The sequence below is a fragment of the Hemiscyllium ocellatum genome, chromosome 15 (genome assembly GCF_020745735.1).
Source record: "Hemiscyllium ocellatum isolate sHemOce1 chromosome 15, sHemOce1.pat.X.cur, whole genome shotgun sequence".
Classification (NCBI taxonomy): Eukaryota; Metazoa; Chordata; class Chondrichthyes; order Orectolobiformes; family Hemiscylliidae; genus Hemiscyllium; species Hemiscyllium ocellatum.
In genome coordinates this window covers 49,981,841-50,006,349 of record NC_083415.1, presented here as the reverse complement: position 1 = coordinate 50,006,349, position 24,509 = coordinate 49,981,841, and the positions used below count along the sequence as shown (strand labels likewise).

Here is a 24,509-nt window from a genome sequence, read left to right as displayed (position 1 = left end):
CAACCAAACCAGACAAAGGAAGTCTTGTGTCGTAATGATTGACGGTCGGATTAGCCATTCAAACGCCAGACTCCGGCAGGCGGGTGCGGGGGTGACCAATGGGGTTAGAGGAGAGGGATTTCAGGTTAGGTTGCGGCGGCCGTTAGTGGCGATTGTGAGTTGACATTAAAGGGGGAGAGAAGGCGGTTGGTGCAGTTTTTTGTCATGTCGGCATCAGGAGCGTTGTTCCCCAGCCTGGTAGCCGGGAGCCGAGGCTCTTCCAGTAAATACCTGGTGGAGTTCCGAGCCGGCAAGATGTCGCTGAAAGGCTCGACAGTGACACCGGACAAGCGCAAGGGGCAGGTTTATATCCAGCAGACCGATGACTCCCTCATTCACTTCTGCTGGAAGGACCGCACCGCCGGCACCGTGGAGGATGTAAGGAAACAAGGCCGCACCCCCCCCCCCCCCCCAACACAACTCCCGGGGTGGGGGAGGGAAGGGGTTCTGGAAAAGCGGAGGGGAGTATGATGGGGGACGGTGACTGGAGAGGGGGAGGGGCGGGGACTGTGACTGGGAGGGGGGGAGGGGTGGGGACTGAGTGGGGGAGGGGGAGGAGGGGAGGTGACTGAGGGGGCAGGGGCAGGGGCGGGGACTGAGTGGGGCAGGGGGAGGAGGGGAGGTGACTGAGGGGGGGAGGGGCAGGGATGGTGACTGGAGGGGCGGGGACTGAGGGGGGGAGGGGGAGGTGACTGAGGGGGAAGGGATGCTGGCGGGGAGGGGCAGGGATGGTGACTGAGGGGGAGGCGGGATGGGGAGGGACTGTGACTGAGTGAGGGAGGAACGGTGACTGGAGGGGGGCAGGGGCAGGGATGGTGACTGGAGGGGGGAGGGGCAGGGGCAGGGATGGTGACTGGAGGGGGGAGGGGCAGGGGCAGGGACGGTGACTGGAGGGGGGAGGGGCAGGGGCAGGGACGGTGACTGGAGGGGGGAGGGGCAGGGGCAGGGACGGTGACTGGAGGGGGGAGGGGCAGGGGCAGGGACGGTGACTGGAGGGGGGAGGGGCAGGGGCAGGGACGGTGACTGGAGGGGGGAGGGGCAGGGGCAGGGACGGTGACTGGAGGGGGGGAGGGGCAGGGGCAGGGACGGTGACTGGAGGGGGGGAGGGGCAGGGATGCTGACTGAGTGGGGGAGGGGGGAGACACGGTGGGGGAGGGGGGAGACACGGTGGGGGAGGGGGGAGACTGGTGAGGGACTGATGAGTGAGGGAGGAATGGTGACTGGAGGGGGAGGGGCAGGGACAGTGACTGAGGGGGCGGGGAGGGACGGTGACTGAGGGGGGGAAGGGATGCTGATGGGGCAGGGGCAGGGACAGTGACTGAGTTGGGGAGGGGGAGGGATGGTGACTGAGTTGGGGAGGGGGAGGGATGGTGACTGAGTGGGAGGTCTGTTGGATGAAGTTTTGGGTGGGTTTGTTGGGGAAATGGTTGTGGGAAACAGAGGGGAAGGGGGGCTAGAGTCATAGATATGTACAGCATGGAACCAGACCCTTCGTCCAACCTGTCCATGTCGACCAGATATCCCAACCCAATCTGGTCCTTCATGCCAGCACCTGGTCCATATCCTTCCAAATGCCTCTTAAATGTTGCAATTGTACCAGCCTCCACCACTTCCTTTGGCAGCTCATTCCATACATGAACCACCCTCTCTGTGAAAAAGTTGCCCCTTGGGTCTCTTTTATCTTTCCCCTCTCACCCTGAGCCTATGCCCCCCAGTTGTGGACTCCCTGACCCCAGGGAAAAGACTTTGCCTATTTATCCTATTCATACCCCTCATAATTTTGTAAACCTCTATAAGGTCTCCCCTCGGCGTCTGACTCTCCAGGGAAAACAGTCCCAGCCTGTTAGCCTCTCCCTATAGCTCAAATCCTCCAACCCTGGCAACATCCTCGTAATTCTTTTCTGAACCTTTTCAACTTTCGCAACATCTTTCCGATAGGAAGGACTCCAGAATTGCAAGCAATATTCCAACAGTGGCCTAACCTATGTCCTGTATGGCTGCAACATGACCTTCCAAATCCTGTACTCCATACTATGACCAATAAAGGAAAGCGTACCAAATGCCTCCACTATCCTATCTACCTGCGACTCCACTTTCAAGGAGCTATGAACCTGCACTCCAAGGTTTCTTTGTTTAGCAACACTCCATAGTACCTTACCATTAAGTGTATACGTCCTTCCTAAGATTTGCTTTCCCAAAATGCAGTACCTCTCATTTATCTGAATTAAACTCCAACTGCCACTTCTTAGCCCATTAGCCCATCTGGTCCAGATGCTGTTGTAATCTGAGGTAACCCTCTTCGTTGTCCACTATACCTCCAATTTTGGTGTCATCTGCAAACTTACTAACTGTACCTCTTATGCTCGCATCCAAATCATTTATGTAAATGACAAAAAGTAGTGGACCCAGCACCGATCCTTGTGGCACTCCACTGGTCACAGGCCTCCAGAATGCAAAACAACCCTCCATCACCACCCTCTGTCTTCTACCTTTGAGCCAGTTCGCTATCCAAATGGCTAGTTCTCCCTGTGTTCCATGAGATCTAATCTTGCTAATCAGTCTCCCATGGGGAACCTTGTTGAACACCTTACTGAAGTCCGTATAGATCAGATCTACTGCTCTGCCCTCATCAATCCTCTTTGTTACTGCTTCAAAAAAACTCAATCAAGTTTGTGAGACATGATTTCCCATGCACAAAGCCATGCTGACTATCCCTAATCATTCCTTGCCTTTCCAAATACGTATACGTCCTGTCCCTCAGGATTCCCTCCAAAAACTTGCCCACCACAGAGGTCAGGCTTACCAGTATATAGTTCCGTGGCTGGAAGAGGAAGGTTGGGGGGTGTGGGAAATAGGAGCTGAGGTGGGAGAATATAGTTTGTGGGAAGCTGAGGGGGTGGGGGGGAAAGGGAGTGCTGTATGAGGAAGGTTGGGGGGAAATATGGTTTGTGGGAAGCTGTGGGGGGGAAATGGGGTTTGTGGGAAGTTGCGGGGGGGTGGGAAGGGGAGTGCTGTATGAGGAAGATGGAGGGGGGGGAAATAGGGTTTGTGGGAAGCTTTGGGGGGGTTGGGAAGGGGAGTGGTGTATGAGGAAGGTTGAGGATGTTCAAATACTGGGGGAAAGGGTGGTGGTGGGTGGGCTATGAGAAGAATAAATATTTTCCGGAAGTGTGGCTATTTGTTTTTTGTAGGTATAGAATGGGTTGCTGAGGATGAGTGTGGGAGAAGCTTTTGGGTGGTAAAATTTTTTTTTGGAAGTATGTTAAGGAGCTGGTGGATATTTTTGGTATGGTGTTTGGTGTGAGTTTGGAGCATGTTGTGAAATTAGAGTTGAGTCGTTGTGTTGGCCATTGTGTGACGGTGTGAGATATACATGTTTTGGAAGAGGGGACTGTTAGAATGATCAGCAAGTTTGAAGATGACACAAAGACTTGTGGAGTAGCAGAAAGCATAAGGGACTTTCAAAGAATACAGGAGGATATAGATAGACTGGAGAGTTGGGTTGAAAAGTGGCAGATGGATTTCAATCCAGACAAATGTGAGGTGATGCGTTGAGGTGAGACTAATTCTAGAGTGAATTATACGATGAACAGAAGAGCCTTGGGGAAAAGTTGATGGACAGACAGATCTGGGAGCGAAGGTCCATTGTACCCTGAAGGTTGCTGCACGTGGATAGAGTGGTCAAGAAGGCACATTGTATGCTTGCCTACATTGGACGGGGTATTGAGTATCAGAGCTGGCAAGTCATGTTACAATTCGGCTGCATTTAGAATGCTGTTACAGATCTGGTCACCACATTACCCAAAGAATGTGGATGCTTTGGAGAGGGTGCAGAGAAGGTTTACGAGGATGTTGCCTGAGAGAAGGCTCTAGCTATGAAGAGAGGTTGAGTAGGTTTTTTTTCATGAGGGAAAAAGGAGATTAAGGGGGGACCTGATTGAGGTTTACAAAATCATGAAGGGTAAAGAGAGGCTGGATAGAGACGAACTTTTTCCCAGGGTGAAGGATTCAATAATGAGAAGTCATGCTCTCAAGGAGGGAGGTGGAAAGTTTAAGGACATGAGGCAAGTATTTCACACAGAGGGTGGTGGGCGTCTGGAAGGTGGTAGAGGTAGGCATGATAGATTCATTTAAGATACGTCTGGATAGATACATGAGTAGGTGGGGAGCAGAGGGATATAGGTGCTTAGAAACTGGGCATTGGGTTTAGACAGTAGATTTGGATCGGCTCAGGCTTGGAGGGCCGAAGGTCGTGTTCCTTGGCTGCAAATTGTTCTTTGAGATGGTGATTGTGTGGCTTGGCTGTAGAAGGGGCTTTGGGTTAGGTAGCATTAGTTTTATAGCTAAGTGAGGATAGAGGAGTGGGGGTGCATGAATCGGGACAAGGAGGGGTATTGTTTAGGTGAGAATGAGATTTTGCAGGGGGTGGTGTAGTAGTTTCAGTTGGGATGTGGTTTCTAACCAAAGTTCCTGGGCACTGGTTGCCCCTTTTAAGTTACTGTGTGTGTGTGGCAATTTTTTTTAAAAACTGGAACAACTTGTAATGCATGCTGCTCGATTGTTAAGGGTGGAGACATTGCTTATGACAAATGTCCTTGGTTTTGCTATTAATGGGAAGTTGCCAATTTTGCCAGGTATACAACAGTCGCAGGACAGGGTGTTCACAGTTTTGCATTTGACACCTGTTCAGTTGCTCATAAATTTATTGAGAAGTTTAGTTGACCAGGCTTAAATGCATCATATGGAGGCCAGAAGCTATTGGTGACTGGATTAATTAGCCATTAGACATTCTTGTCATAGATGCTACCTGTGCTGAGGGAGACCAAATTTGGTTTTAGTCATTGTGCAGTTGAAAGTTGAAGGAGCTCAAATTTTAATTCACTTTTCTTGTTGAAATTTGTTACCTAATATGCTGTGAATTTTGAACATTTAATGTTTTTCTTTGGTTCCTAGCATATGAATGTGAGTTAGAAGCAAGAGGAGGTCATTCAGTCCCTTGGGCCTGCTCTACCATCCAAAAGATCGCAGCTGATCTGGTCATAACCTCAAATTGTTATTCCTGCCTACCCTTATAACCTTGCTTGACAAGAGTTAACCTTTAAAATGGTCAAGGACTTTGCTACCTCTGCCCTTTCTGGAAGTGATCTAAAGGCACTTTGCTTTCCTGCCTTTTTTTTTCCTATTGTCTTTGATTCCCTTACTGATTAAAAATCTATTTTAGCTTCGAATGTAGTTAATGATCCAGCCTCAACAGCCCTGTGCGATTAAAGGTTCCACAGATTTGCTACCCTCCGAAAAGAAATTCCTCCTTATCTGTCTTAAATGTGCGATCCCTGAGTTTATGACCTCTGGACCTAGACGGTCCTGGGTGGTGAAACAACCTTTCCACATCTACCCTGTCAAATCACCTAGGAATGTTCTATGTTTCAATAAAGTCACCTCTATTCTTCTGATTTTCAATGAATACAGATCCACACTACCAGGAATGGAGGGACCTTCTTAATAAAATTGAATAAGTGATCATAGTTGTATCAGGTTATAGGGCTGCTCTCTGATTAGAGAAAGATGACAGGTAAGCAAAAGTGAGGACTGCAGATGGTGAAAGCCAGAGTCTAGATTAGAGTGGTGCTGCAAAAGCACAGCAGGTCAGGCAGCATCCGAGGAGCAGGAAAATCGATGTTTCAGGCAAAAGCCCTTCAAGAATGGAAAGATGACAGGTGGTGATTTAAGCTGAAGGTTACCATTCTTCTGGTGAAGAGAGTAGTTGAGAAGTTGTATCCGTCATGGTAACCTTAGGCAATGTGGGTGTTGAATCCATGCTGTTGGTGTTACGTACGTATTTGAGACGGCTCAGAATCCCTAATGGACTCTACCTCTAAGCCTCTCTTGGTTTGTCCTGAAGATTGTATTCTTTGGCAGTCTGGAATATAAAACTCTTTACAGACAGTTTAATTTAAATTATTACTTTTACTTACTGATGGAACCAATGTTGTGCTATAACATAAATTTCTACAAGCCAGGCTTGAGCTAAGGTTCTGAAATCATTAGCAGAGTAGCAGCGCCAGCTCTTACCCCTAAGAGTTCTGTTAGGCTACTCCCCTTATTACTGCAAATAAGCTGTCTTTATACAGAAATTGGTATTAAAATTACAAAATTACCACATGTACTTAATCAGATAAGAAGCAATAAAAAAGCAAAAGTTGCAGATGAAGAGAAACTCATTCACACGTCTGAGTACACTTGACTGATTAAACTACATGCACATCAAAGTGAGAGATTTTGATCAAGCCAGGCCAACTGGTCAGTTGCTTTTGCTAGTACATCATAACGAGAGACTAGTCTGAACTATGTGGGAGAGGCCATGAGGTAACCTCGCTCACTAACATGCCCAGTATCATTGCCCTACAAAATAGCTCTTTTTTTCTCTCAAATCAGCTTAAGATTCCCAGAATACAAATTAAATTCATAACATTCCTGGATCTCAAGCTCCAAGGAACAACATACAAGCATTCAATCGATGATGAGCTTGTGTTCACTCAGATCAGACCACAGATCTTTCCACCAGCTTCCGCCCTCTCCCTTCTCTCACTCACATATGAATGTCTTCCAACTTTATTACTTTATTAGCCTTCATGTTTTCCTAGCTTGTACGGGTAATGAGACATTCACCTTGCAGAACAGTTCAAGCTGAGGCCCCCAAGGTGAGAAGGAAGTACTACCACTTATTTCACAAGTGAACACATTTTATCACCGTATTTACACCGATCCATTGATAATAAGAACAGATGTCCTTAATTCTTCTGAACAAGTTGCCCCTGTTATGGTCAACTGCTTTCCTGCATCTCCTCAGATGTGTAAGGCTACCAGCTTTCTCATTGGCATCACTCTGGTTTGACAGCTGGTTTGTAATGCAATGAGCTAACCCTGGACTTGGACGGGGAGGAATTTGTGTTCAGGAAAAATTTCTCAATCAATGAGACAAAGTTTGACCTCCTCTTGAGGAAATAAAGCAGGGCAAGTGATTGAGGTCCTTGTAGGGGAGCAATTGGGACCAGTTAACCATAACTATTTACAAAATAATGGAATTATGCAAAAGGATAGATCTGGTTCACAAGTTAGTTATAAATTGAAGCAAGGCCCGTTTTGATGGTATTTTCAGGAACCTTCCACAGTTGATTGGGGGTGACTGTTTGCAGATAAAAGAGATGTCTGGCAAGTGGAAAGTTTTCAAAAGATGTCCTGTTTTCCACCCCCTAGCCAAAGCAATATGTTTTACCTCCATCTTTATTCCGGGTCCTGGAGGAGGAGAGAATGATCACCCGTGTGCACAGGGAAATGAGTTCACAGTCTTCTCTGGAACAGCAGTTTCTCAATGACTTATACAGTCATTTTACAGGGAAGAGCATCCAGATAAGACAACATACATGTTGATTTGGGTGATGTTTTACAATCAGTGAGCATTAAGCCATCTGTGTTACGCAATGAATAACTGGCTTCGCATAATGAATACTTTTCACCTTGTTAAACTGACCTCACATACCAAATGCTACCTCATCTTGTTAAATGGCTGCACATAATGAATGCTTTTCCACCTTGTTAACCCATTACCCTTGCCTCCAGCACCCCATTGTTAACTGTTAGTTTATATCTGATCGGAGTCATGCTCAGCTGAACCTCTTGTTTCACAAAATTCAGAACTTAACTCTCTCCCTGTCTGCTTATACTCATACATATTCTCCGAGAGGTAATTACAGAGGAACCTTGATTATCTGAATAAGATGGGAGGGTGATAATTGATCATTCGGTTAATCGATTAAATGCCTTTCCTGTGGGGCTCGGAGTTTTTTTAAGTTTGCTCCCTGTTCAGGAGATGAGGCAGCAACACACCACACGCGAGCCCCCATCCACTCCATCCAACGTCGCCCCCCGCCCCCCCCGTGCCCCTGTCCAATACTGCCCCTCCCAACCCTGTCCAACAGCGTCCCCGCCTGCTCCTCAATGCTGCCCCTGCCCGCACTCCAGCTCTGCCCAACACTGCACGTCGCTGCCCTCCAACCCCATCCCTACTCTCTCCCCCCCCCCCCCCCCCCCCCCCCCCCCCGAACACTGCCCCACACCCACTCCCACTTTGGGGTAGCCAGACTGGACGCCAGCAAGACGGTGGCTGCTGCTGCCTTTGTGGAGTAAGTTTCCAAATAGACGCATGCGCGGGCGCACACACCTTTTTACTGCAATGTTTTGGCGGATTCCATCTTTACCCTGTTTAGGACAATGTTGGAGAGATTATCTGGAGGAGGGGGTTGAAGGGACACCCCTCTAGATCTCCAGGGAAAGTGTGGGGAGAGAGGGCAGGTCAGTCATTTGGAGACGGTGCCTATTTCATCACTGTAAACAAAAGACGTGATCAGTGTTGGCAACACATCTTTGATGTAATGCTTCTATCGGGACCTCAAGATCTCCTTCGGATGTTCGGATAATCGAGCTTGTTTAGGGCCAGCATGTTCCTATTCGTGTGAAGGGCAAGGTTGATAGGAATAGGGAAACACTGGGTAACTGGAGATATTGAGGCTCTGGACAAGTAAAAAGAGGAGGCATGTCTGGTATAGTCAGCTGGGATCAAGTGACTCCCTTGAGTATAGGGAGCATAGGAGTACCCTTAAGAGGGAGATCAGGAGGGCAAAAAGAGGATATGTGAGCACTTTGGCAGATAAGGTAAAGGAGAATCTAAAAAGATTGTACAAGTATATGAAGAGTAAAAGCGTAACCAGGGAGAGAATAGGGCACTTTAAAGGTCAATAAGGTTGTCTATGGGTGAGATCCTAAACAAATATTTCTTGTTGGCATTTCCTGTGGAGAAAGTTATAGAATTGAGGGAACTCTGGGAAATAAATAGTGAAGTCTTGAATAGAGTTCATATTACTGAAGAGGGAGGTGCTCGGTCTTCAAACCTATAAAGGTAGATACATCCCTGGAACCTGATCAAGTGTATAGCAGGGCATTATCAAAAGACAGGAAAGAAATTGCAGGGACCTGAGCAGTGATATTTGTACCATCACATGGGTGAGATGCCAGAAGACTGGAGTGTGGCTAATGTGCTGTTATTTGAGAGGCTGTGAGGAAATGTTATGGAAACTATGGATTAGTGAGCCTAATGTCCATGTTGGGTAAGTTGTTGGAGTAGTTTGAGAGACAGGATCCATTTACATTTGGAAAAGCAAGAGCTGACAGGGGTTGGTCAGTGTGGCTTTGAGCATGAGAAATTGTGTTGCAAAGTTTGAAGTTTTTGAACAGGTAACCAAGTAGATGGCAGAGTAGTAGATGTCCGTGTGGACTTTAGCAAGGCCTTCGGTTTCACATGGTAGACTGGTTAGTAAGATTAGATCACATGGGATCCACGGAGGTCCAGCCGGTTGGATACAAAATTAGTTTGATGGTAGAAGACAGAGGGTGATGGAGGATTGTTGAACTGAATGCCTGTGAATAATGGTGTGCTGCAAAGATTGGTGCTGGGTCCACTTGTTCATTGTTCTCATCCAAATTGTTTATATAAATATAGGCTTGGTTAATAAGTTTGCAGATGACACCAAAATTGGTATCGTGGACAGTGAAAAGGTTGTCTTAGAGTACAGTGTGATCAGTTGGAGTACTGGGTATAATTCTGGTTGCTCTGCTACAGGAAGGATGTTATTAAACTGGAAAGAATACAAAAGGATTTGCAAGCAGGTTACTGAGACTGGAAGAAGGTTTGAGTTAAAAATTTAAAATGACCTAAGGGACAACCTTTACGCACAAGTTGGAGTGTATATGGAACAATATGCTAGAAGAAGTGGTAGAGATGGGTACAATTAACATTAAAAGAAATCATTTAGACACGCTCATGAATAGGAAAGGTTTAGAGGGATATGGATTCTGGATCAGTGGTGCTGGAAGAGTGCAGCGAAATCGACGTTTCGGGCAAATGCCCTTCATCAGGAATACAGGCAGTGAGCCTGAAGTGTGGAGAGATAAGCTAGAGGAGGGTGGGGATGGGGAGAAGGTAGCATAGAGTAGATGACCTGGGAGTTGCGGTGGGAGAGGGACTCATTGAGATTCTTGTAGAGAGAGGCGGAAGACTTCTTTAAGGCAGGCATCCTTGCAAGAGGATTCGCAGTAGGGTTTAAAATCAATGAGGTAAAAACAATGACTGCAGATGCTGGAAACCAGATTCTGGATTAGTGGTGCTGGAAGAGCACAGCAGTTCAGGCAGCATCCAAAGTGCAGCGAAATCGATGTTCCGGGCCGTTCCTGATGAAGGGCTTTTGCCCGAAACGTCAATTTTGCTGCATTTTGGATGCTGCCTGAACTGCTGTGCTCTTCCAGCACCACTGATCCAGAATCTGGTTTCCAGCATCTGCAGTCATTGTTTTTACCTCATAGAGGGATATGGGCCAAATGCAGGCAATGGGACTAGTTCGGTTTAGGAAACCTGGTCAACATTGACGTGTTGGGCTAAAGGGACTGTTTAGTGCTGCATGACTCTGACCTTATAACCAAACCCCCAGTATCACTCATTGCAACACTGTCTTCTATTAGTTAGCCATTCTTCCCTTTCCATTCTAATATTTTACCTCCCACATCATGGACTTGCATCTTTCAAGTAGCCAGATGTGTGGTACCTTATCAAATACCTTCTGAAAATCCAAATAAACTGCATCTATTGTTTCCCTTTTCTATCCTGCGTAAGACCACTCTAGAATATCCTGGTAAATTTGGGCGTGATTTTTGCCTTTGTGAGGCCATGCTAATTCTGACCATATTATGCCTCTCTGAATGCTCTGCTGTTAGATTCTTTGGAATAGACTCTAACATGTTCCCAATGAGAATTTGATCTTTTTTGACTCCTCTCCTTTTTAAATCAGCATGTTACATTTGCCAGTTACCAATTATCTGGTACTTTTTTTTTACAGAATCTTAAGAATTCCTTGGAAATTATGACCAGTACATCCATGATTCTTGGAGGTACTTTCTTTTGAAATACTCAGATGTATCTCAGTAGGTCCAGGGGCTTTATCAGCCTTCAGTCCCATTATTTTTCTGAATACTTCTGCTTACTGATAGTTATTGTACTTTCTCCTCCTTCTCCTCCTCTTTCTCTCTTCCCCATTCCACCCAACCCACGACTAGTTAGACTTTTTGGAATGTCATTAATATATTCTACTGTGAAGGCGTCAAAGTATTTATTCAACTCCTTCTGCCATTTCCTGATTCTCCATTAGTTCCCAACCTTCTCGGAACGGCCTATGTTCACTTTGACTTTTGTTGCTTTTCATATACGTAAAGATGTTCTTACCTTCTGTTGTCTTATTACTTGCAAGCTTGCACAGCTTATTTCCTCCCTATTCCTGGTCATCTGAGTTTTTAAAACTTTCTGAATTCTCTGTTTTACCACAAATGTTTACTGCATTGTATTTTTTTCTTTCAATTTGACCCACCCTTCCCTGGTTAACCATAGTTTGCTTATCACCTTGCTAAAATCCTTCACTGAACTATATCTTTACTGTGAGCCATGTAGTATTTTCTTAAATAAACGCCATTAAATATATGCCATTGTGTTAGCAGTTAGTTACTACGAAGTCTTCAGCATTTCTGATTGGCATCCAGTGGCGACCATCCCAACCTCTCCCTCCTGAGTCTCTCTGACCTTCGAATCAAAACTAATGTTCAAATAAATGTAAGCTATTTAGGTGAGGATAGAAAATGATAGTTTTACATTTGAATCATCTGAGACTGTTAATTGCAATGTAAAGTGCAAAACAAAATCCATTTGTGGTGAAATCCACCATTGCCTGTGAAAGTGTAACCAAATGTTTTCAGTGCCTTTGAATGATGGCAAATAACTAGGAAAGAAGTATTAAAACTGTACATTCCAGATCATTACATTTGCTAAGATTCTAGATCTTGTAAGACTAACTTGCAGATTAGACAAGGGATAGAAAACTGGTCAAAACTGTTATCAGTTAAAATTACAGAAATACAATGGAGAGTGCTGTTAAACTAATTCTGGTGGCATACAGGATAGGTAAATGCTCTTAAGGGGCAAGGATTCTACTTGCCATGGAAGACAACCACTATTTTTGTGGTTGAGGTAGAAAATGAACCCAAAGGAAACAGCATACAAAAGGTAAAAAATAGCATAGCCCTCTAGCAACCCATTCTTTTTGACAGGTTCTGGTAACCCCATATAATATTGTCTTTATTTTGGTATACATTTTGGTCTGTTTACACTTTGTGAGGTTATTTGGTAGGTGAAGATGTAGGGCAGCACAGTGCATCACAGTGCCAGGTAGACAGGAGGTAGAAAAGTTGATGTTTTGGATGTAACCCTTCAGGACTGAAGAAGGGTTACACCTGAAACATCGACTTTTCCACCTCATGCTACCTGGCTTGTTGTATTCTTCCAGCTTCCTGCCTGTATACTTGGGATTCCAGCATCTGCAGTTTTTCTTTTGTCTCCCTCTTAATGCCAGGCGCCAGTGTTCGATTCCTGACCAACTGTCTGTCTATGAAGTTTGCATGTTCTTCCTATGTGGGTTTCCTTCAAGTGTTCTGGTTTCCTCCCACAGTCCAAAGATGTGCAGGTTAGGTGGATTGACAGTGCTAAATTGCCCTCAGTGCTCAGGAATGAAGAGATTAAGTGGGTTAGTCATTGGAAATGTTACAGGGAATAAGGGTTGGGGGGGGGGGGCGGGTAGGGGTAGATGGGATGGATCTGTTTGGGATGCTGTTTGGAGGGTTGAATGGGTTACTTCTGCATCATAGGGATTCTATGTGTGGTGTGATTGTAAGTTGTTTATAAATGCAAAATTGAGATTTGGTGGACTTAAAGTCTGATATGATTTTGATTTTTGAGTTTAAAATGGCTTAACATTTATTGGCAAAATGCTCTCTGTAAAATATTTTAGAAACATAAGATAAAATGTAGACTTAAAGGTAAAGCATCTGCAGAAGTGTTTTTATTTACATTTGAGTTAATGTGGTATTTTGACAGGACCTGATAATTTTTCCTGATGACTGTGAATTTAAGCGAGTGACCCAATGTACTACTGGACGTGTGTTTGTGCTGAAATTTAAGTCCGGGTCCAAACGTCTTTTCTTTTGGATGCAGGTAAGAGTTAAAAGCTGCAGCTTTTTCAAAAAAAGTTTTACTGTGCTCAGTTTTTTAAAATTAAAGTATTTGTGCAACTGCAAGTGAAGAACGCAAGTTGTTCCCTGTCGACTTCAGACATTTCAGTCATTTGACTTTCTCCAAATACATTTGGATTTTCAAACCAATGTATAGATATTTCCCCAAGTGATCACGAAACTGAGAACATAGTTTGGTTGTTTAGACTGTTGGGTTATTTGTATCAGTTCACTGTCCCTAAATTTCTGATCGTGGAGGATCCTGCCAAGTTAAACAATTTTTATCTTAATACCTAGGCATTATAGTTACAGCTGCACCAAAGGCTAACTAAATTAGGCAATAATAAAAAAAAATTTCAAACTGAGAATTACAAGCATAACTGAGTTCAATTGTATAGGGTTATTTGAGAGCATAGCTGCAATCCTGTTTACAGTTTTGGCCTCCATTTCAGAAATAATATATTTACATTAGAAGCAGCACTATTCACTTAATTTGGTACCTGGGATTAGGGCATTGACCTTTGGTCAATTAAATTCATTTAAGTAAATTGAGTATGTGCCTTTCATTCTTCTAAAGTGAGAAATTTCTTTGCAATGTACAAGATTCTGAATCCCATTTTTAAGATAGTTATTGAGAATGTTTGTTTCTTCTGGTCAAGTACGTAGGTTCATAATCTCAAGATAGGAGTGAAAAGAGGAGAAAATGCTCAGTTCAGATGTGAAATCTTTAAAATTCTCTTCTCCAGAGGGTTATGGTTGCACCACTGTTGAATATGGTAGACAGCTGTCTTGGATTTGAGAGAATGAGATGTGCACAAGACTGACCATGACACTCTTAAATAGCAGAGCAGGCTTGACAGGCCATATGGTCTATGACTCTTGGTTCTTGTGAAAATAGAGGTATTTTATTTTGCTCAGATACTTGCAGAAAGTGTGTCCTATTTGTCTTGGTGATATAGTTGCCATGGAATGTCAGGTCACCTGTAAAGTTTAAATCCATGTACAATGAATACGTAAAAGCAAAATACTGCTGATGTTGGATATCTGAAATTTTAAAAACAGGAAATTCTAGAAATATTTGGCACATCAGGCATTGAATGTAGAGCTGAGATTTCCAACGCTACTTTGTTTTAAACAGGAAAAGCCATTGATTTGAAGGGATAACTAGGATTGAATCGTCTAGTGTTCCAGGATTAGATTAGAGGTTTAGACTGCACGTAGGCTGTGAGCTGCAGCTTGATGGTCCCTGCTATCTCTCCAGGAAAGAACAGTATTGACATTGAATCATTCCTATTTCATTCCCAATCTCTCCCTTTATTTTAATGAGAAAACCTAGAATAAATTAAAATGAGGTGTTGGTTATAGCTGAGCAAACCAAGATGATGATTAATGTGCATTATTTACAATGTTGTACCCTTGTGCATTTTTTTTGGTGAATGTTTAATTGAAATTCATACTTTTGTAAATCTTTGTCTTCTCCTTTTGCAGATCTCAAGACAGCTTGGACCGTGGTTGATTGATTTTAGACTAGTTTGTGACCTTTAACTGTTGTGTTTAAATCTGCAGGAGCCCAAATCTGATAAAGATGAGGAGTTCTGCCGAAAAGTGAATGAATATCTAAACAATCCACCAATGCCTGGTGCTTTGGGTGGTGGTAGCAGCAGTGGGGGTCATGAGCTAGCCGCACTTGGAGGTATCCCATTAGTTTGTTAGAATTTTGAACTTAATGTAACCATAATATTAACACAAACAGCAAGGCAGGGGTAAGCTGCCACATCCTTTTCTCTGCCACACTAGATCATTGTTTATTATGTACCTCAATCCCATAGTCTCACCTTCTCCCTCAATGTAATCAGTTTGTAGAAATCTATTGATCAGAAGCAAAAAATAACATCTACAGGTATTTTTTATTCTAGTTTGTAATAACCTAGAGTAATCACTGCCAACTCACTTGAAGGTCTTCCTTTCAGGGACTTGTTCTACAGATTATGTTCAGTGCCTTTGCATTGTGGCAGTCAGTTAACTGTGCACCTTGGTAGCAGAGACTAGCAAGCTATTTCATAGTTCAGGCATGGTTGCTGCTGATCTATCTGTATCTTTGATCAGCAAGCATCAAGGTGTTACGTTTGGTGACCAGGATCAAAGACTTCCTTTTCTGACCCATGAACACTGACCCAAGTGAATTTGAGTATCCATTCCAACATTGGTTGAGATCAGCTGACTTATCACAAAACCTCTGGGTTTATTTGGCTCAATTACTTGTCCGAGAATCTAGGTCACTAAGGAATCCAGAATGTTTGTTTGATTTCATTTATTTTGTTGAAGATATATTACCTACTAATGTTTTTTGTTTCTTGCTATTTGTTGCATATTTTTATTTAATATGAATTGTGATTAATGTGCAAAATGTTGTTAGAGGTATGGAGTAATAGCCAATTCCTATAGCCTAGTTGCAACCATTTTGTTTTTCTTTTTTTAAAAAAAAAACATTCATTAAGAGCAGAGTTGTGCTGCTCATGTGGTTTTAAATTGAATTTACGTGGTACTCATTATACTTTTTCTTTTGAGGGGTTTTGCCAAATTTGGGAGTCTTTTTTAAAAAAAAACCTCCAGTTTTTCAGCAAGCCTTGAGCAGTAATGTGCAAAAAAAATTAAAAGTTTGCTTGTGCTTGCACAGAAACAAATTGTTTACTTGCTTGAATAATTGCTTCTGTGCTTTTTCATTCTTTTGGTGGTTCATACGTATGTGTTGAAAATATGATTACCATGTCTAATCTTACTTTCTTGCCAATTCTCCACACCATTTTTTGATTTATTATTTCCAAGCAAAACTAATTCAGCATTAATTTGATTGTTTAGATTGTGGAAAACATTATTGCTTTCCTCCTAGCTGCCACTGTTCAATTTTGGGCATTTAAAATTTTTATCCTTTTTATTATCATCTCTAAATTGTAAAACTAATCACTCTTTACGATATAAACAATATAGACCTCACCAAGCTGTTCTGTAACATCTCTGCTCTGTTAAAAGCCCTGAGGTCTTGAATCTCTCTTCAAATCAGTTATTTGTCAAATGCGAATGGTCTAGCGTTCCAAGGTTAGTTTGTAGCTGCAACTTTTCTAGTGCTTTTATAGTTCTTCCTTAATGTAGGCCATACTTCAGCTGATGTTTTCTAAGGGCTTAGGCAGCATTGCCACTTACTTTTGTATGCCTCCTGAATCCAAACTAAATAATCAGCTTGCTGTTTTGATAGCTGTGCCTAACAGCAGTACCACCTATTGATCAACTGTGCATTTCCACATCAAAGCTTCACTTGTGTGATCCATGAAAAAGTTATTCCCAAATGTATTACTTCACATTTCCATCCATTTGAACTGCACTTGCCATCCATCTGCCCACACTCTAGCTATACCTCCTACAGTCGTCTTATTTCTCCAAATTTTGATATTTTACGTGTGTATAGTAAATAAGAGGAGCCAAACACAGACTCCTCTGATTTGTCATTCATCTCTTTATTCCAGGAGAAAGTGGATTGCAAAGTCTTTTGGGTAACATGAGTCATAACCAGCTGATGCAGCTGATGGGAGCAACCGGTTTAGGTGGACTTGGTAAATATTAATTGCATTTTATAAATAAATTTGTGACGTAAAGCAGCCTATCTACGAAACAATTCCTTCTATCTTTACTGGAAGGAAAAATAATTTGTTTTCAATGGGGCTAATAGTTTCTCACAACTAGAGAAAGCAACAGATAAGGAGGCATTCTACTTTTTTGGCATCATAATGAGGGGACATTGGTGTGTACGTTTGCCTGAGCCGGGCCGTGCAGCCACATGGAAAATCAAATAAGTAGCATGGAGTCTTAAAAGGGGAAAGATCCTAATAGTCCAGTTTGGTTATTAAGCACTATTATAAAATCTTTGCTTAGCCAGTTGGTCAACAGATTTCTCTAAAATTAAACAAAAACTGTGGGTGCTGGAAATCTGAAATGTAGAAAAACAAATTGCTGGACTCGATGTTAATTGTTTTCTTTCCACAGATGCTACTAGACCTGCTAAGTTTCTCCAGCAATTTGTTTTTGTTTATACCAAGCTTTCTGATTTGTACAAGTCTTTTTTTTTCCCTGCAGTCCCATCTGCTGTAAAACATGCAGCTTTACAGTTGGCTGTATAACTAGACAACGTCAGATAACGTTAGCCTTGAGGATGAATATTGCCAAATGAGAGCAGAGTACTTAGAAAAGGAAATAATGTGCTGTTAAATTTACTTGAAACTGTAACTAGTGATGCTAATATTTTCAGCAACAAGAAAATGTTAACGTTTTGTGTGCAAATGCTTAAAGCCCATTTTCCTCATTTGAAACTCTTTTACAGTTTTAATTTTGCAAGTGAACTAGTACAAATAACTTTTTCCTCATACAATATAATGGGTGAGTGTCATTTGTCAGAGAGGCCTTATGTTGGTCCATTACTTGTAGAGATCCTCCCATTTAAGTTTGAGGGTAGCAGATATGAACTCCGGATTCTTGAACCTTCATTGGCAGGATATCACTTAGGCTGAATGTGTTTATTGACACCCATTATGCCTGAGGCCAACACAATTTATTCTGGCCTTGTACTTTTCCATACATTTTGGAGGCACTCAATTCCTAGTCACAGAATCTGCTGCCATTGGAAAGAATAGGGGTCACCAGAAAGATGCCTTCTGCTCTTACACATGCGCGCGTATAAGCGCGTACACACACACACACACACACACACACACACACACACACACACACACACACACACCTGTCCATGAATGCCACCTTGGGTGTACAGTCCCTGGTCCTGTGATGTGCATTGTGCTACCATGTGCCACCCTTCCAGTGATGTGTAATTGTCAACCTTTGACCAGGAACTCTTGCTGAGCAGGCACATTGCCACCTGGAAACTCGGTTATGTGGGAAATCTGATGATGACCTCTTAAATACCTCAAGGGCACGAATTTATATTTACCTTTATCTTTATCTTTCTCTCCTCACCTCTCCATTTGATTGACCGGGCTCCCTGCTATTTCTCCAATCCTGTGTTGAGAAGACTATCAACTTCACAGAATTCAGACCATAACTGCCAAAGAAAATTAAAGTAAAACTAAGGCAATTAAAAGCAAACTGTAGTCTTGCTCCCAAATTAAGGTTGTTACATACATTTACATTATGGCCATGTACTCTTACTGACACTAAATCTTTCTTTTTACTTAGTAAGTAAAGCTTCTCCCTGAAAATTGTGTACATCAAGGAAACATATCTTTTAATGCAAATTCAATAAAATTTGTGCCATTCTGAACTTGTGTGCACACCCAGCCCCTTTTTTCTTTTAATGAATTAAAATAACTAGTACTGCAAGTCTTTGTCATTTTTCTTTACAGGTAGTCTGGGAGCTTTAGCAGGCCCTGCTGGTCTTGCTGGCTTGCTTGGCAGTGGAGGCCCAACAGCTGCTGGTAGTTCTTCAGGGTAAGAAACAATATCTTAAAGTATGTATTATGTCCTGCCACTAAAGACTATCTTCCGGGACAGTACTTCTGAGTTTGTCTACTAAGTGGGTGTACCATTGTATCCAGGTCTGATTACCACACTTTTAGAACAATGTGAGTGTCCCTGAGAGGGTGCAGGAAAGATACCTTCAAAAATCCCATCACTGGAATTATTGTTAGAGTTAGTTTGGAAAAGTTGGGGTGAATCTCTTTTAGAACAAAAGTGTTAGGTATACTAAGTTATGACTACCTTTTTATAAGGTAAACCAGAAAAAAACTGTCCCCATTTAACTGTTTATTTCAGCTAATTTTGATTTCAGCAAACGTTGCGGAGTAAGAAGCTTTTTTGTGGGAATGACCTGGAAGTTGTTGCCAATGGAAATGATGGAAACAGAAGCAATAAATTATCTAAAATAAACTTTACAGGTGCTTGAATAAAATAAAGTTATTGGGCTACAGGAATCAAGTGAGGGAGTAGGATTGGGTAAATTCTCCTCTAAGCTGGCAGGGTCTGGCAAGCCAAAAGGCCATCTTGAGTTTATGTTCGTAATATTCTCTAGCAGTAGTTGAACTGTAATACTGCAAATTTAATAATAAAAAAGCTGGCAATGATCTGTTTCTAGTTTGAACATAAAGTTAGCTTGTGGTGTGATGCAGTCAATCAGTGGTCACTGCAGTGATAGGATATTTGGTGAAAACTGGACCAAATAATTGCTTGTACCCCTTTTTTTTTCCTTCCTCCTGAGTGCTACTCTTCAGTTTGGCAAAATATGTCATTTAATCCTTTCTTTAATGGAGCTTTTCTTTGCATACAGCTCCCGAAGCCAGTCTGCAGCCATCACTCCATCCTCTACAGCTTCAGCAGTTCGCATGACTTCAGTGCCTTCTGTTGCTGCTGCAACAACACCAGTACCAGCCCCTACTGTAGCATCCACGACTGTGCCGGCAGTGGCAGCAGCAGGTCTTACAACACCAGCAGCATCAAACGCAGGTTCTGCATCTGCATCTCCATCTGTAACAGCATCTGGGTCTGCAACAAGTCCAACTCAACCCATTCAGTTGCGTGACTTGCAGAGTATCTTGGCTAGCATGACTGTTCCTGCTGCAGCAGAAGGGACAGGACAGCAGGGTAAGAATCTAGTTTTAACGATCTCCAGAACATGTAGCAGATAAAACCTTTGGCAGTAGGATTTGAGTCATGTATTTGTAATTGGTTTGAAGTATGTATGCATTTGATTAATAATTTTAAAGTGGTCATAGTATTTACCACTTCCAGGCCACTCGAATATCGTTTGAGACACTGGAGAATTATAAGGGGGACTTTTAGTCCATCGTACCTTTTGATGGCGTTATCCAACTGGTCCTCATCTTTTTGATTCCCATGTACCTGTAGATTTCATTCCCTTTAAGTATATTTATCAGGTAACCTATTGAAAACTACTACTGAATCTGTTCCATTACCTGATCGGACAGCTTCATATTGCAAGACTTCATTTTCTTAAAGGGAATTCTTCATAGTCTTTGTTTTTCTTTTCCTTGACCTCCCAATCATTCCCATTTGATCGTGATTCTTCCACTGGAAGCCATTCATAATACTTCATGTATGAAAACTCTTTCATGGCTTTGAATGCTGCTACCAGATTATCTTAGCGTTCTCAGCTTCAAAACCTCTCCACTAAAGTTGTTTTCCTTTTGGAACCATTCCAGAAAAAGAATTACCGGATCTTGAAATTCTTCCTGAACTGTGATCACCACAGTGGAATGTGAGCTGAGGCTGAAACCTGGTTTTCCAAAGGTTTTCTATAATTTCCTTGCATTGTACTCTTAAGGAATCCTGAATTGCCTTCTAACAGCACTTTGACTGGCTTTATACACTCTACTTTTCAAACAGACTTGCTTAAATGTTACTTGAACTGGCAAACTACAAAAACCGGCAGTATTTGATACTGGGCAAGGGAAAGGTGATGGCCCCTAGCTGCCTCTGAATGAACTTGCATTACCATGGAAATAATTATGCATTAATGTGATAAATATATAAAAATACCAGTGTTCTTACAAAAGGTGTTGATAGTGACAAGTCCTGCATTATTTTGACTGCCTAGAGCGGAGGAATTTCTTAGTGTGCAGTGTTTTCTTTTCCTTTGTAACGGTCTGATATCTTTATGGATGTTGACATTACTTGAGAATGTGTTGCAGAAACTGTGTGGCTAAAATTGTAAAGTGGAGAGCTGAAGAAAGGAAAGTATAAACTGAAACAGTGGCAAATATTGTCCCTTTTTTTTAGGTTTGTAGTGGTCAGGCTTGTTTTTGCATCTCAACTCGGTGCCTCAACATTTTTCCAAGTCCTGTTGCACTGGAAATGTTGTTCTTGCACTCAGATACTTGCACAACATTGAATTGCAGAGGGCAATCAACTGTGATTTATTTTTCTAGCTGTGGATTTATCCAGTGTATTGACACCAGAAATCATGGCTCCTATTCTGGCAAATTCAGAGGTTCAGGAACGATTATTACCATACCTTCCAACAGGAGAGTCGCTGCCTCAGCCTGCAGAAGAAATTCAGAATACATTAACATCACCTCAATTTCAACAGGTGTGCGTTTTCTTAACTTGTTCAAACCTACGCAGATTTAATGTTTTTCTGCAGTTAATTATCCTGAATGCTAAAGTAGATTTGATTTCCTGTTTTATTGTCCTAAATCTAAATTGTGCAACCCTAAACATGTTCTAGTTAGGCTAGATACTCATCCTTATTAAATCCATTTCAAAATGCCTATTTAAGAATTCTTTAATGCCAGTGATCCAAGTGCAAAATATTCCTCAGCATGCATCTGCCAAAGGTAAACGGATATGTTTCAAAGGCAAATTGAATGTGCTTCACCCCTCAAGCAATCTTGAATTTATTCTAATTAAGTTGATTTTAATTCCCGATAATTCATTACACACTGGAGATTTAATTGTGTATCTATAGGTATTAGTATGGTTTCTTATAAATTTGCACTCTACCCTAGTAAATTTACAATGTCTAGTGGTTGAGTTGCATTGCTTCACTGCGTGTAGTTTCAACTTGAGATTGAAAGTTGAATATGTGCAACAAAATCAAACACTGCCATCACCAGTAATGTTGAAGGTGTATCTCATGTTAGGCAAGTGTCTAGGATATAATACCGTATTGGCTCTAAACAGCTGCAATGATTTCTAAGTTGAGCAATAATTTTTTTGAGATGAAGTTTTATCATTGTTACAGATGAGTCATTTTAGAAAAATAGCCATGTTTATGTAGTACTTGAGAACAAAGTTGACATTTAATGTTAAATCAAAGAATGTATTTTTCTAGTACTAGAACTAACTTCATAGTTTTGCTGATCTTCAGAGGATTATATTTTTAAATATGTAGTTGCTAATACTTTGTGAAGGTAGTACAATTTTAACTGTTTTTCTAAAAATGTATTTCTTTAGGCCATGAGCATGTTCAGTGCAGCCCTGGCTTCGGGACAGTTAGGTCCATTAATGAGTCAGTTTGGTTTACCAGCAGAGGCTGTAGAAGCAGCTGGAAAAGGAGGTAAGTGCCTTTCATGTTTTATGATTAGGTCCAAAGTTGCATAGATAATATACTTCTACGTGATTCCATTACAATATGTGCTTAATAGTCTCAAACTTGACAAATGAAGGTCACTTCAGGTTTGTTGTATTGGTGACTCAACCGTTGGCCATTTGCAAGAGGCCTGATGAGCTTTAATGGGACACTTGCTTCATCAATTTCCATTCTCCAGCTGCTGGCCAGCCAGCCAGAATTTGGCAGTGCTCTTATTACCTGCAGCAACATTTGAGGGATGGCCACTGCCAGTGCTCCAGCGTAGTTTCCACCATGGTCACACCAGGAACAGGGGAGTGGGGAGAGTTCATGATTACAGACCAGATTGCCCTGGGTGATGTTGATAGTCATGTATGGGAGCCTTCAACCAGCTTCCTCCATTCCTGATGGATATAAAGTATCTGAGAAAGAGGGGCTTCCCATCCACAACAGGCCACTGGTCCTGCCTATGGAGGAAATTTTCCTGGCAAAAGAAACATTGTGACCCCTGCTGGTTGATGCTACTCTGAAGCCCTTGGAACCTGAATTGGATCCTGGGCAGGAAGGCTGCTTTTTCAGCCTTCCTACCCTGAATTAACTTGATGTGAGAAGTCAATTGGGTATCAATTGGAGAACCCATCATAGAAATACCATACGCTTCATCCTTGGACATCAAATCCACCCAGTGCTAGAAGATAAATCTGTTTAATACAATGTTATGACTATATTTTGAATTCCAAAACTTCATGAAAAATATGCCTTTTGTTTAGTAAAATCTGTAAGAAAAAGGTTAAGGGACATTGTATCATGGTGCACTGCCTTGGAGACCTAGGTTGAACCTAGTGTAAGGTTTCCATTGGGTGTCCATTTTCCGAGTAGAAGTTTAGCACTGGCAGTGCTGAAGTATTAATTATTGATTTGATTTAAAAAAAATAGGTTGTTCTAAGACATTAAACTAATGTGTCTCATACATCCCCTTCCCCACCTGGCATTGTGAACAGACTTTTCGTACTTGAAAATTATTATCCTTGACCTCTGATTGTTGGAAGCTGTAGGAGACCTAAGAGTAGAGGAGTTTAGTTGAACTGTTTAACCCATACTAAGTAAATTGGTGCCTGTCTCCCCATTGATTTTTCGGGCCTTGATGACCAACCAGTTAGACCATGCTCACTAATTTTAAAAAAAACACTTAAGGGGCCATGAAGCTGCAATGATCACAACTCATAACTGAGAACCCTGCATTAGTATGTTTTGAGGCAAATTAAAATATACTGAAGCTCCAGTAATGTTACCAATTTGAAATCTAGGATCCTCTTTTCTTTTGATTTTATTGATCTTAATGTTCTTCTCAACTTACTCTTCAATTTTGAAAAGATTCAAAAGAATAAGGTGACATGATTTAGACCAAATATAATGACTGATTTGTATATTTCTCTCACCCACCCCCCAATAGATGTGGAAGGATTTGCCAAAGCAATGCAACACAATTCAACATCCTCAAAGACAAAACTTGATGACAAGGAAGGAGATAGTGAGTCAAAGGACAAAAAGGATGAAGAGGAAGATATGAGTTTGGACTGAAATTATTACTCTACATTTTTCTTAAATGTTTATAAAGATGTTGACCTAACAGATAGTGAACTCAATTTAAGATTAGTGAAGTTGTGCATTTGCCTTCTCTTATCTCTGGAAACTAAGCAATATTAAAGGATCATTTTAGAGCAAGAGGGCTTTGTGTATTTCAGTTTTTTCCAATCTTGAAGGTTTGAACCAGTGTGTAATTTCTTCTGGACAGAAAGATGATTTGTTTTCCTAACTTTTCTGGGTGGTAATTCTTAAGACAGCTTGTGTGTCTGTGCCTGCTGTTTATTCAGAACTCCATACTAACAACCTACATTCTCCCTCTTTCTCAATTACTTAGGGGGTTCTATCACCTTACAAATAATACCCTAACCGTTGTTCTCAAATTCAATTTTTAGCGCACAACACCTCCCCAATTTTGCTTTTAACTTGGTTTGAATTTTCCTTAATAAAAAAGATGTGCATCTCAACAGCAGTTCACCATTATGCTGGTATATTAATTTTTGTTTTATCAGGTGTCCTGTCACTGTCACAAATTTCAATAATTGCTTTCAGGAGTTAATTAGTGAAAATACTATATTAACTTAGCAAATGCAGCAAACGTGTTGAAGTTGTGTTTGGAGTACCAGTGCTTTAAAGC

The 24,509-nt window shown here is 42.0% G+C and overlaps 1 protein-coding gene across 1 annotated transcript; it reads left to right on the top strand.

Moving 5' to 3' along the window:
- The first annotated feature begins 102 nt into the window (after nucleotides 1–102).
- adrm1 (ADRM1 26S proteasome ubiquitin receptor) lies at nucleotides 103–24,015 on the top strand. The gene is made up of 9 exons (XM_060836112.1): nucleotides 103–417; nucleotides 13,067–13,183; nucleotides 14,767–14,893; nucleotides 16,722–16,808; nucleotides 18,609–18,693; nucleotides 19,529–19,842; nucleotides 21,147–21,307; nucleotides 22,174–22,276; nucleotides 23,742–24,015. Exons 1-9 carry the CDS (start codon nucleotides 205–207, stop codon nucleotides 23,867–23,869), a joined length of 1,335 nt encoding a protein of 444 aa, XP_060692095.1. The 5' UTR covers nucleotides 103–204; the 3' UTR covers nucleotides 23,870–24,015.
- The last annotated feature ends 494 nt before the right edge of the window (nucleotides 24,016–24,509 follow it).

Bases quoted from the DNA above. Each gene is read 5' to 3' on its own strand.
- adrm1 (XM_060836112.1), top strand. From the start codon at position 205: ATGTCGGCATCAGGAGCGTTGTTCCCCAGCCTGGTAGCCGGGAGCCGA. The intron at 418-13,066 runs GTAAGGAAACAA...GTATTTTGACAG, and splicing joins CCGCCGGCACCGTGGAGGAT to GACCTGATAATTTTTCCTGA. The intron at 16,809-18,608 runs GTAAATATTAAT...TTTTCTTTACAG, and splicing joins AACCGGTTTAGGTGGACTTG to GTAGTCTGGGAGCTTTAGCA.